The sequence below is a fragment of the Balaenoptera ricei genome, chromosome 2 (assembly GCF_028023285.1).
Source record: "Balaenoptera ricei isolate mBalRic1 chromosome 2, mBalRic1.hap2, whole genome shotgun sequence".
Classification (NCBI taxonomy): domain Eukaryota; kingdom Metazoa; phylum Chordata; class Mammalia; order Artiodactyla; family Balaenopteridae; genus Balaenoptera; species Balaenoptera ricei.
In genome coordinates, this window is record NC_082640.1 from 72674736 (window position 1) to 72687505 (window position 12770).

General features: G+C 37.3%; 1 protein-coding gene across 12 annotated transcripts in view; it reads left to right on the top strand.

Moving 5' to 3' along the window:
• The window catches only part of HERC1 (HECT and RLD domain containing E3 ubiquitin protein ligase family member 1), a 225201-nt gene that overhangs the window by 129727 nt on the left and 82704 nt on the right, over positions 1–12770 (top strand). For 9 of the 12 annotated variants that reach the window (XM_059913065.1, XM_059913067.1, XM_059913069.1 and 6 more), the window contains 6 exons: positions 122–298; positions 4919–5158; positions 5550–5633; positions 7440–7960; positions 9797–10572; positions 12377–12575. In XM_059913065.1, coding sequence (XP_059769048.1) covers positions 122–298; positions 4919–5158; positions 5550–5633; positions 7440–7960; positions 9797–10572; positions 12377–12575 — 1997 coding nt within the window. The remainder of the gene's footprint in view (positions 1–121; positions 299–4918; positions 5159–5549; positions 5634–7439; positions 7961–9796; positions 10573–12376; positions 12576–12770) is intronic. The other 3 variants (XM_059913070.1, XM_059913074.1, XM_059913068.1) reach the window with 2 other exon arrangements.

Consider the following 12770-nt stretch of genomic DNA (forward strand, 5'->3'; position numbering starts at 1 on the left):
CATGGTCTGCACAGTAACTGGTACATAGTAGATAATAAATATTTGTGGAATCAACCCAAGGAGATCTCAGGAACTGAACCTGAGTTAGTTCAAAATACTGACCCAGTTTCCTTTCTGGTAGAAGCAGGGAGAGTTGGAGGAAGAAGATGAGAATCTTCCTATACAAGAAGTGTCCTTTGACCCAGAGAAAGCTCAGTGTTGCATAGTGGAGAACGGACAGATTTTAACTCATGGCAGTGGAGGAAAAGGATATGGATTGGCATCAACTGGAGTAACTTCTGGGTGCTATCAGTGGAAGGTACGTAGAATTCCAAGTAGTTTTCAAAAGCATTTTATTTTTTAGTACTTTCCTCCTAGGTTATTATAAAAAACGTATGGAAAGACTATTGAAAAAATCATCTTATGTAAATGTTCTGTTACTATGTAAGATTTTAACATAAATGGAAACTCAGTGAAGAATATACAGAAACCCTGTATTATTTTTGTAACTCTCCTGTAATTGTAAAATTACCTCAAAAAATTTTTTAAGTGTAAGGTTGAAAAATCATAATCATCCCTTCCATGAGGGGTCACACAGTGCACACTCAGCAATGAAAATGCAGTAACATATGTGTGATGTTTCTTCCTGGGAGAGCGTATTAGAGACTGAGTGCCCAACATTTTTATTGAGTGCTGGTCACATACTCTCTGCCTGGCCTTTTTTAGATTCCCAGAAAGAAAGCGGGTTTTTAGCATAAACCATATTGTCATACAGTCTAAGCACAATAAGCCACCAATATCGGTCAGGGAGATTTTTTATCAGTGTAGGGAACTATTTACCAGACAAGTTCCCAGGTGCCAGCCAAGGACCAACATTGCAAGCAGACATTTCTAAGGATAGCAGTCTCTGCTGTGTTACTTCTTTTTTTGCACAGTCCACCTCCTTGGCTGGCTCTTGGCCACAGTGTTTTTACAATAAAATTAATATTATTAGCTGGTAGGACCCCAGAAAGCAGGGTGAGACTGACCTCCAGTACTGACTTAGGGGTCTTAGACTTAGCCAGTTAAAACAAATCTCATTAATTGTAAAGGTCTATCTTAAAAAGTCAAGTGACTTTGTCCTTAAATTTAGCACAGCACAACTCTGGCCAGTCCAGGGTTCAGAATAGGGTGCATATACAAAAAGTACAATTCCAGAGGTCATACGTGGTATCCCTGGAAATGAGTTTATAATTGTTAAGATATCCCTAATCAGGATATACAGTAGTCAGGCATAACAAGTTAACAGGACCCCAGTGTGATCTCCCATCAGGGGGCCTCCCACCTTCTGTTCCCACTGCAGTCTAAGTAATTTAATTGAGTGCCTGGTTTCAGAGGGACTGCCTCTGAAGGACAGTTTGTTAAATGGTTTTGTTTGTCTGTGACATCATTTTATCTGCCTTAAGAGTGTGGATGACATCTGGAGGTGTTCTATGGAAATTCCAGGACCTGGGGTCACCCCCTGCTTCTTATAGCCTGTCAGGTATAAGACTCAGAAGTTAGTTTGAATTTAAAGTGCTCTATGCATGTGACTGATTCACTTTGTTGTGCAACAGAAACTAACATAGTATTGTGAAGTAATTATACTCCAATAAAGATCTATTTAAAAAAAAAAAAAAAAAAGAAAAAACAGCCTTCTTGACAGCATGGCTTTTTTTCCCCCCGGGAGGAGGAGCAGTTCCGAAAAAACAGTGATCATTTATGCCCTCCCTCTTCTTCCACACTTCCCCAGGGCCTGGGTTGGTTTTTTTCCCTCCCCCTCCCCACCCCCACCATTATTCTAAAATCAGTGTTTCCCATTTAGTTATTATAACTTCAGATTTTTTTCAGTCATTTTTTATCTTCGTCTAGACCTTTTGTCCAGAAGGGTTAGGTGCAAGAGGGACAAAAGAATTTCCACATGAAAACTTTTTTTTTTTTTTAACAAAAATGTTTTTATATTGATACAACTTAACCAGAAAGGTTAGCAGTTGGTCAGGACAAAATCCCAATTAAAAAAATTGTTTTCCAGAATAGGTTTACAAAACCTTCTATGCCTTTTATCCTAATCATTTATCCAGTGAGCAGCCTAGGAAAGATCAGTCTTTTTCTGGGGAGAGCTTCATTTAATAAACTGTCTTACTAGGTGTGTGTATCAGATATTGAATCAAGCTATCAGTCTGTTGTTGCAAACTACTACTAGTCCAAAAAGCTGAACATAATAAGTCAACAGCAGTGAGACCTCCCCAAGAAGAGGTCAAGAGTCCAGTCTGTTATAAGAGTGGACATAGAGATCATGCACCCTGGGTATGCCCTCCTCCAACTTTCAGCTTTCGGTAAGAATCAAAGTTAGGAATGTAGTCAGTTTCTATGTCAGAAATAAAAAGCCAATCAGCAGCTCAAATTAGATGGCTATCAAAAGAACAGGCCCTTTCCCAGGGGCATATATAAGAGACCTGGACAGTCCAGCTAGAATCCATGAAGTTTTCATTTTATGGCTGCACCAACTAAATCTTCACCAGTCCCCACGTCTGATTTTTGTTCATTAGGCTGGTGCCTGCTTTTAGTTGAACACAGCTCATGTTGGGTTGAAACAGCCCATAGCAGACAGTACGAGGTTTTAACTTAGAGGCAGGTCCAGGCAGTTGGAAGCTGTGAATTGAGGATTCTATAAAATTGGCAACTTTTGGGGGCAGCAATAAAGCCTAAATGCTGTAGGATCAGACAGCTGCATTTTAAGTCTACGTGACGAGCAAGGCTTTCCTAAGCTCTTTTTGCCTTCTCAATCTTAGAGTACAAATTTACCCACTCAAAAATATGCATTTCAGGCTAGAAAATCATCAGCCTCTAAGGGTCAGACATCTGATTTTATAAGAACTAATTGGCAACTAACAACTGCTTTTTAAAACTCTCAAAGTATATTTCTATGTGGAGATTGCCACTCTTTTTATTTTGTCTCCCTTTTTTCTAGCAGTTCTAATAGGCAAAAATCATAACAAAAAATCATCAGTTATGGAGGCTTGTTTTGTTTCCAGTACTCAAAGAATTTAAGTTCCAATCTACTCACCTGGGGCAAAAAGCAAGGAAGTTGTGTCCCACTGACATTCTTCCTTTGCAGCTTTTACTTATCAGGATGATCTCTTAGTATTTATGAAGTTACAAGCGTATAACATTTTACATCATTTTTTATCATACATCCAGATGCAGTAGCCACAAAACGAAGCTGTTTTATAAAATTTACTTTTCCCTTTTCCCTCAGATCTCAAGTTTACTCAGACCCCTAGCAGTAAATTTAGCATTTATAGGGTTAATTGGTTGGGCCAGGGCACTGGTACAGCAGTGGCAGCATCTAGGCTAAAGAAAATTGCTGGAGTATTTTCTTTTCTTTTCTTCTTTTCTCTCTCTCCCTTTCTTCCTTTCTTTCATCTATTTAAAGTTTTACTCCAGCCCTGGGAACTGATTTAAATAACCTTATCTCCTCTCACTCGGAGGAAAGAGCAACACATACTTCTAATATTTTTGGTCCACCCCAAACTCACCTTCAGGAATTTTTGAACTTTTCCCCCTCCCACCTGGACAAGAGAGCAGCTGCAAGCTAATTTTCATTCTTTGGCCCGTCCAAAGCCCATGTGTGGGAATGCTTGGGCTCTCTTTCTCTTCCCACCTAGAGGAGAGAACAACACAAATTTTCTTCTGGCTGCTCTTTTCCCCTCACTTTAGCTTACAGGGCCAAAAGCAGCCAGGGGACCCAGTGAGCCAACCCTCCTGGGGTTGGATCTATTATTTTTGAATTCCATAGGTAACTTTTACCTCTCAAAACAGATAGCCACTCACCTGCTGCTTCATAACACGTGTAACCCCATAGCCACTAGAGTTTTGTCTTTCCCCAGTTCTCTCTCTCTCTTTTTCTCAAATATATAATTATATTTTAATGACTTAGAGTTGTTCTAGTGAAGCTCATGTTGCCACCGTTGTGTCAGAGGTCCTGAAGATGACGTCTATGTTCAAAGATTTGATAGAAGGGCTCATAGGACTCAGTATTATCATTGTACTCATGATGACTGGGGTTTATTATAACAAGGTAGTAAGGATACATAACTGGATAATAAGGAGAAAAGACATAGGTGACGTCTGGAGGAATCCACGTGGAGGCTTCCTTATGTTCTCTCCCTCCCATGAAGGGTCACATGGACTGCACTCTTGTCCCAGCAACAAAATGCAGCAACATGTGTGTGATGTTTTAGGGAACCCCCTTAGAGACTTAGTTCCCAAGATTTTTACTGGAGACTGATCATGAAGGTACCCTCTGCCTGGCATGTACCAAAACTCCAGCTCCCAAAAGGAAAGTTCGTGTTCAGTGCAAACCACATTGTTTGTTCAAACATTCTTGTCCTGGTGAGCCACCCGAATCATTTAGGGAAAGTTTTCTAACAGTGTAGGAAACTGTATACAAGTCGAATTCCCAGATACTAGCCAAGGGCCAGTGTTACAAGCATGCCTTTTTAAAGGCAGCAGTCTCAGGCCTGCTATATTAACTCTTTTCTGCACAGAAGTATACACAAGAGAGTAGTTAGAAAATTTGTATAAAGAATTAAAGCTTTCCATTAATAATTTTCTGGACTGGACGTACCTCCTCAGCTTCATAATTAAGATGTAAGTTAAAATTGTTTATTTTAAATAAATACTCAAAGGTTATTCTAAATGTTCTACAAGGTAAAGATTAAATTTGTCTTAAAATCTTTACAAAATCATGAAATTATTTCATTTGTATGTTTTCACTTAAGCTGAAAATATGTTTATTTATATTCTCATAAATGCATAAATATTATTTACAAACATATTCCCCAGTATGGCTTTATACAGTTAATAGTATATAAACAAGTTTTTTGAATATTAGTGAACATTATCACTTTCATTTTAGTTTTACATTGTGAAGGAAAACAGAGGTAATGAAGGCACCTGTGTTGGAGTTTCTCGCTGGCCAGTACATGACTTTAACCACCGTACTACCTCGGATATGTGGCTCTATCGGGCCTACAGTGGTAACCTCTATCACAATGGAGAACAGACTCTGACGTTGTCCAGCTTTACTCAAGGAGATTTCATTACCTGTGTGTTAGACATGGAAGCCAGGACCATTTCCTTTGGGAAAAATGGAGAGGTACTGAAACTCATTCAGAAGCATTGCATGTTTTCCTGTTTTTATTTATCCTCAACTCAGTTATTCAGGTACTAGCTATTCAGTTTATAGATTATTTGCTCTTCTCTGCTTTTTCTCTAATACCTTTCGGTTCTTATAATATTTATCAGCACCAAAAAAAAAAAAATAGAAAGATAATAAAATCCCAGGAAGATTGTTGAAACAGAGGAACAAATTAAGATCATTTATTGTATGTGGAATTTCCTTATCAAGGTTAGCAAGGTTAATTGAGATTTGGCTCTAGTAACTTATTCTGTCTCATAAGAGCTTTGAATCTTAATGTGTATTGGATATTGTCAATTAAAAAAAATTTTTGCTTCCTTTTTTTCCCGTCACCTCTGCCACACTATAGGAACCCAAATTAGCTTTTGAAGATGTGGATGCAGCAGAGTTGTACCCATGCATAATGTTCTATAGTAGCAACCCAGGGGAAAAGGTAATGAAACCTCAAACCTTTATAATTAAGCATAAAGGATATTTGTTATTTTTTATTAATATTTGTTAACATCAGAGTTCACAGAAATAATAAGCTATCTCTGCTATTAAAAGTACTTGCTCAGATAATTTACTCTTCCAGATGAAGGTTAGGTTACTTTTAGAGGTTACCTTTGCTCTTTATTAAGGCACTATTTGATATTCTGGTAATTTGAATATAGTGAGTCAACTTTCAAACATGTGTGCAATTATAGGAATTATAGGAAATAGGTTAGGGATAATCTGGTTTATTGGCAGTTGTGCATAGGAGAGAAAAATCTAAAAATAATCTTCAATGTAATCAGATACCATTAGGTGAATAATGGAGGTTTCAGTTATGATGGGGAAGCTGCCTTTCATTCATTCAGCTGAGAGGGTTCTCAGACCTTGTCGATGGTGTAAATTTGAACCTTAAACCTTCAGGAGGACAGTATTAAAGAGATACCCTCTCACTAAAAACTTTTTTTTCTCCTCATGTAAAACCCAGTTAGAGAGAAACTTCTTTGTGGTCTCCCTGTGGGTTGATTTGTTTTCTACCCCATCCTTTTACTTGAGGATATAACGTCAAGTAAAAGTAGCCTAGGTCTGGTCTCTGGAATTTCTAGTTATTTTTTAGTAGAAAGTTTTCAAGCCATCTCATATATAATGTGTCTATAATGGAAGTGCTAGATTTGGTAAATTCTAACCATGAAAGTTACCATTTATTCTGGGCTTTTAATATATTTTTAAAATTTTCAAGGAGGTATAATTTCAAGCTAGCCATTCATGAGAGAGGGGAACTGCTTCTTGAACCACATAGTCAACAAAACTGAACTGGAAATGAAATAAAGAGGCAACCCAGTACCCGCTTTTATCCCTTTCCCTGATGATATTCTTGCAGCCCAGAATAGGTTCTGGTATGTTCTGGTTAGAATGATGGCCTATTGCTCCCTAACATTTGTGAACCTTGAAGGAATTAATTTAACCATAGGCTTTGTATCAATCACTTTATTCTACCCAGAAGCCTTTTCTGACTTCAGAATCTGATAAAAAACAATACTAATAATAGTTAACATTTTTTGAACATTTACTGTGTGTCTGGCACTGTACTGATAAGCACTTTATGTGCATAGTCTAATTTAATCTTTAATATAATAAGAGATAGATACCGTTATTAGTGCCAGTTTTTTTTTTCAGATGAAAAAGCTGAGGTTAGTGAGATTAAATAATTTCCAAAAATTACACAGAGTTAAGATTTGAACCCAAGTCTTGCTCTTCTTTCAGCCTCTGTGTCTTATTTGAAATGCATGTCCAGATTGGGAATATACCAATTTTCTAGCCTTGTGATTTTATCTTTGTGCCCCTGGAACAATACAAGATGGTCCCAGGACTCATTATTATTCTGGTGTCTTGAGGACTAGAGTGGATAGATCCTCAAGACTTTTCCGGGGGGTGGGGGGTTGGTGCTAAATGGAGTCAGTCACATACACCTTGGTCTATATCTATCTTTTGGGCGGCCACAACAGCACTCCTGCTCACAGACTGCACGCAGTTTAAATGACAGGGTAGCTTATTTCACAGGACCATACTGCTACTAACTTCAGTAGAACTGTAATATTTGTTCACTCCTTATTGGGGGCCAATAGTATAATACATATGTATCAGGAGACCAAATACTAGTTCCACATGGGATACATGTGCTAGAATTTATAGTTTTATAATTTACAGAATTAATAGTTTAGGAGAACTATTAATAATCACACATTTGCTACCCTCTTTTCTTTTATAGGTGAAAATTTGTGATATGCAGATGCGTGGCACACCACGAGATTTACTTCCAGGAGACCCCATTTGTAGTCCAGTAGCAGCAGTGCTGGCAGAGGCCACTATTCAGCTTATTCGTATCCTTCATCGAACAGACCGTTGGACTTACTGCATTAACAAAAAAATGATGGAAAGGCTGCACAAAATTAAGATATGTATTAAAGATTCAGGTCAGAAGCTAAAGAAAAGCCGCTCGGTTCAAAGCCGAGAGGAAAATGAAATGAGAGAGGAGAAGGAGAGCAAAGAGGAAGAGAAAGGTAAACACAATAGACATGGCCTTGCTGACCTGTCAGAGCCGCAGCTGAGGACCCTTTGCATAGAGGTATGGCCCGTGCTGGCAGTGATAGGAGGAGTTGATGCTGGTCTTAGAGTTGGAGGTCGGTGTGTTCACAAGCAAACTGGGCGCCATGCCACGCTGCTGGGAATGGTCAAGGAGGGCAGCACGTCTGCCAAAGTCCAATGGGATGAAGCAGAAATTACCATCAGGTATGATTTGTTGAGTTACACTTTTAGCAAATGAGTATTTATTGGTGAAATGGACCATTGCCTATGGACAGTGAGTAATTATGTATTTTAGGTGAGCTGCCAATTAACTTTTTAAAATAATTTGTTTCATACATCTGGGTATGAGTACTATGATTTCATAAAGGAATATTTCCCAAACTTGTGTTCCTTGGAATACTAGTGGCTTGTAAAATATATAGTTTTTATTTTGTTTTGTGAAGAAATGGTGAGCTCACTAGTTTAGGTGTAACTGGGATCCTTCTTTCTATTTTTCATTTGGCTTCCTCCTTTTTAATCATTTCCATTACACATTGGGACAGAAAAAAGCCAGTCAGCAGATCTGTCAGTTACATTTTATGTAGGAGAGCTTTGAATGTAGGATGGGAACATTTGAGTGACTAAAATTAGGCTTTGGATTATCTGTGATTTTTAAGTATTCTTGCCTTTTTTTTTTTTAAGCATATATTTTTGTACCCTTAGTGTGCAACATGTTGGATGGATATGAAAATTACATTTATTTGGCACAAACTGTGTGCTTAAAAGCATTTAGATGTGTTTACAATCAGATAAGATTTGTGTGAAATAGAAACTTTATATGTTTAAAGGGAAGTATGTCAAGTATCTCAGTTGATAAGGGGACTCATCTGATGACTGTACAGAAGTATATCATTTGAAAACATGGATTTATTGATGATACTATGTAACTGTTCATTATACTGCTTAAAGTGATTCCATTGTTAATATGACATGGGACAGTATCAAAAACAGTGGTTCTTCAGTATTTTTTGGAGGTGGTACTGTTTTAGAATCTAATGTTACCTATGGACCCTCTCAGCTGAAAAATAACCATACATGAGGTTTACACACAATTTCAGGATTTAATGGACTTCAAGCTAAGAAAACAATGAAAATTTTACTTGTGAAAGTATCTGCCTTTTCTTTTATTCTTTGCCTTGTTTCGGAAAGGATTTATGATGCCTTACTAAGATGTATATGATATAGCAAAGTAATTAAATTAAAACCAACAAGAAAAATGACACAAAGGGAAAACAAGATTTGAAAGGTTAAGCTAGAACCAAGATTTCGGTTAATAGAACAAATGTATGCCACCAAACTTTGTATACTTGCTAAAGCTTTCTGTTCCAATTTGTTTAATTACAACATGTTTAAACTTATGGAAATTCTTGATGAATATCAGGAAATACGTGACCATATTTTTGCTTAAACTAAATTAGAAGCATTTATTGAAGACTACAAAGTAATTTTTTGGAATGAAACAAAGTCTTATCTGGAACAGGTTATAAATGGCCATTACCCATATAATAAACTAGATTTATTATGCAAACTTTCCAAATAGCTTACATCAGGGATCGGCATACTACACCTGGCCCAGCTCCTCTTTTTGTAAATAAAGTTACATAGCCACACACATTCATTCAGGTATATCAGTGGCTGCTCTCACACTATGATGGCAGGGTTGAAAGGTTGCAACAGAGACCATGTGGCCTCCAAGTCCTAAAATATTTACTGTTTGGCTCTTTACAGAAATTTTGCCAGTTCCTGGCTTATATTATATAATAATGAATATTCTTATTTGAAAGCACATGAACATCTCATTGCTTTTGCGTTTAACATCACATCTCCCCATTTTCTCATAATAGATTTCATTTTTCTGTTGTAATGAGTTCTCTAGTTTGTGCAAATTATTCTCTGTACTGTGTACATGATACATCTTATTTTGTCTACATTATTTTCTGTACCTTCCTCTTGTCTATCCCTCACTTGCTTCTTCCTGTGTCATTCTGATCTTTATTAAAGCTTCCCAACTTTTTGGTCGCCTAGTGATACTCCATTGTATAATCTGGAACCCTGTGAACCGCTTCCTTTTGACGTGGCACGATTTCGAGGCCTGACGGCTTCTGTGTTGCTGGACCTCACATATCTGACTGGCATTCACGAAGACATGGGCAAACAGAGCACCAAGCGACATGAAAAGAAACACCGACATGAGTCTGAGGAGAAAGGGGATGTTGAGCAGAAAATTGAGAGTGAATCTGCTTTAGATACACGAACAGGCTTAACATCTGATGATGTTAAAAGTCAGGGTACCACAAGCTCCAAATCAGAAAACGAAATAGCTTCATTTTCTTTAGATTCAACAGTGCCAGGTGTGGAATCCCAACATCAAATAACAGAAGGAAAAAGAAAAAATCACGAACACATATCCAAAAACCATGACATAGCCCAGTCAGAAATCAGAGCAGTCCAGCTGTCCTATCTTTACCTCGGTGCTATGAAATCACTTAGTGCTCTTCTTGGCTGTAGTAAATATGCTGAACTGTTGCTGATACCAAAAGTTCTGGCTGAAAATGGCCACAACTCAGACTGTGCGAGCTCTCCAGTTGTTCATGAAGACGTGGAGATGCGTGCAGCCCTTCAGTTCTTGATGCGCCACATGGTGAAACGAGCAGTCATGCGGTCACCCATAAAGAGAGCACTGGGATTAGCAGATCTGGAACGAGCTCAAGCCATGATCTATAAGTTAGTGGTCCATGGGCTTTTGGAAGACCAGTTTGGGGGCAAAATTAAGCAAGGTGAGTTATCTGATTTTTTAAATTTTTGCTCCATGCTGTTGAAATTATTCATAATTGTCAGAAGTGATATATTCTATTAAAGACTTATAAGTTTTTGGTTTTTTTTTTTTGGCCAAAGCAATTTTTATATTTCCTTTGTAAGGAAAACAGTTCCTTTCTGTTTCTTTATATTAATAATCATCTGTCTACAGGCATACCTCATTTTATTGCGCTTCGCAGATACTGCATTTTTTACAAATTGAAGGTTTGTGGCAACCCTGGGTTAGGCACGTCTTTCAGTGCCATTTTTCCAACAGCATTTGCTTGCTTTGTGTCTCTGTCACATTTTGGTAATTCTCACAGTATTTCAAACTTTTTCATCATTATTATGTTTCTTATGGTGATCTGTGATCAGTGATCTTTGATGTTGCTACTGTGACTTGCTGAAGGCTTAGATGATGGTTAGCATTCTTTAGCAATAAAGTATTTTTTAATTAAGATATGTACTTTTTTTTTTTTTAGACATAATGCTATTGCATACTTAACAGACTACAGTATAGTGTAAACATAACTTTTAGATGTACTGGGAAACCAAAAAGTCACTTTATTGCAATATTTGCTTTATTGCAGTGATCTGGAACCAAACCCACAATATCTCCGAGGTGTGCCTGTAGCTATAATTTTCTATTTTAAACCTATGCAAGTATTAGAACTTAATAATTATTACATTTCGTAAAACTGAAATTTAACTCATGCCACAGAAGGTACTCGTGTATTTACTGATCTGATTCAATATATATATTATTCTGATAACTTCTCAGAGACGTTTTAAAGGACTTTTTAAAGTACTACTTTCATAGACTATATATTGTGTGTAAAAAACCTTGTTTTATCTTTTATCCTCACCTTTGGGGATAATACGAATTCTGAGATAAAAATGAGGTTCATTAAGTAAACGTTTACTGAGTGCTTACAGTGTGCCAGGTACTATTCTAGATTTTGGGGAGTTAGCGGTGAACAAAACAAAGTCACCTGCCTTCATGGTGCTTCCATTCTTTTTTTCTTCCTTCCCTTCCTCTTCCTCTTCCTCTTCTTTTACCTTTTCCCTTACTCCCCTTCTTCCTTTTTTAGTTTACATAGTAAGTAGGAAGAGAGAGGTGTGTGGTGCATATAAATAGGAGTGTTAAGATCATGAATATGAAAAGTACTTCATCATTTAGCAAGCCAAATAGAATTAGCTCTCTATTTGTAACAACTGCTGTCTTGATTATGTTTATTTGTAGGCTCCCTTGCCAGATAAGAAAAATTACAAATATTTGTAAGCCCTTAGACCTTTTAACTTTTTTTTAACTCTTGGGAGTAGTTTATTTTGTGAAGCACTGTCCTCTTTAGAACATGGAGTTTCTGTTTAGGTTTTTATTATTCTTGTATTTACATATCTTCATCTTTGCTTGTTTAAAGACTAAAGATAGGCATCAAAATCAAAGTGCTAAGGAAACACAGTTTTAATGATCTTTAGAGAACCTCTGGTTAAATCTTACAAACAAAAGTGAAACTTTTTGTTTTTAAGAGCACCTTCTCTAAAATAAGAAATGAGTAATTACAAGGGCTTGTTACATTATTGTCTGTAGAGTCTATAACAACGAGTACAATAGTGAATACAGGATGTATATATATAAGAACATTTTTTTCTGTAAATCTTTTGCAGAAATTGATACTTATGAAATATATTCAGAAGCTTTCCAAATTAAAAGTTTCCCATTCCCTTGTCACTTTTGAAAAAACAAATCCTTACTACTTTCTTAACCTTAATCTTGGTTTATAGAGATTGATCAACAAGCTGAAGAAAGTGACCAAGCCCAACAGGCACAGACGCCAGTTACCACTAGCCCATCAGCCTCGAGTACAACATCCTTTATGAGCAGCTCACTGGAGGACACCACAACTGCCACCACTCCAGTCACTGACACAGAAACGGTGCCTGCATCTGAGTCCCCAGGAGTGATGCCACTTAGTCTTCTCAGGTAGGGAAGTTGACCTTTAATGTCTGCCATATTGACGCCTATGGTTCTAAACCCACAATTGTTCTCTTGTGAAGAATGTGTCCAACTAAGTCAAGGCATTCTAGAGCTAGAGGGAACCCAAGAGATCATATAGTCAAACTAATTTTACTAAAGTTGGAAGTGTCCCTCGGAAGTTTAATAACTTGCCCAAAGTCT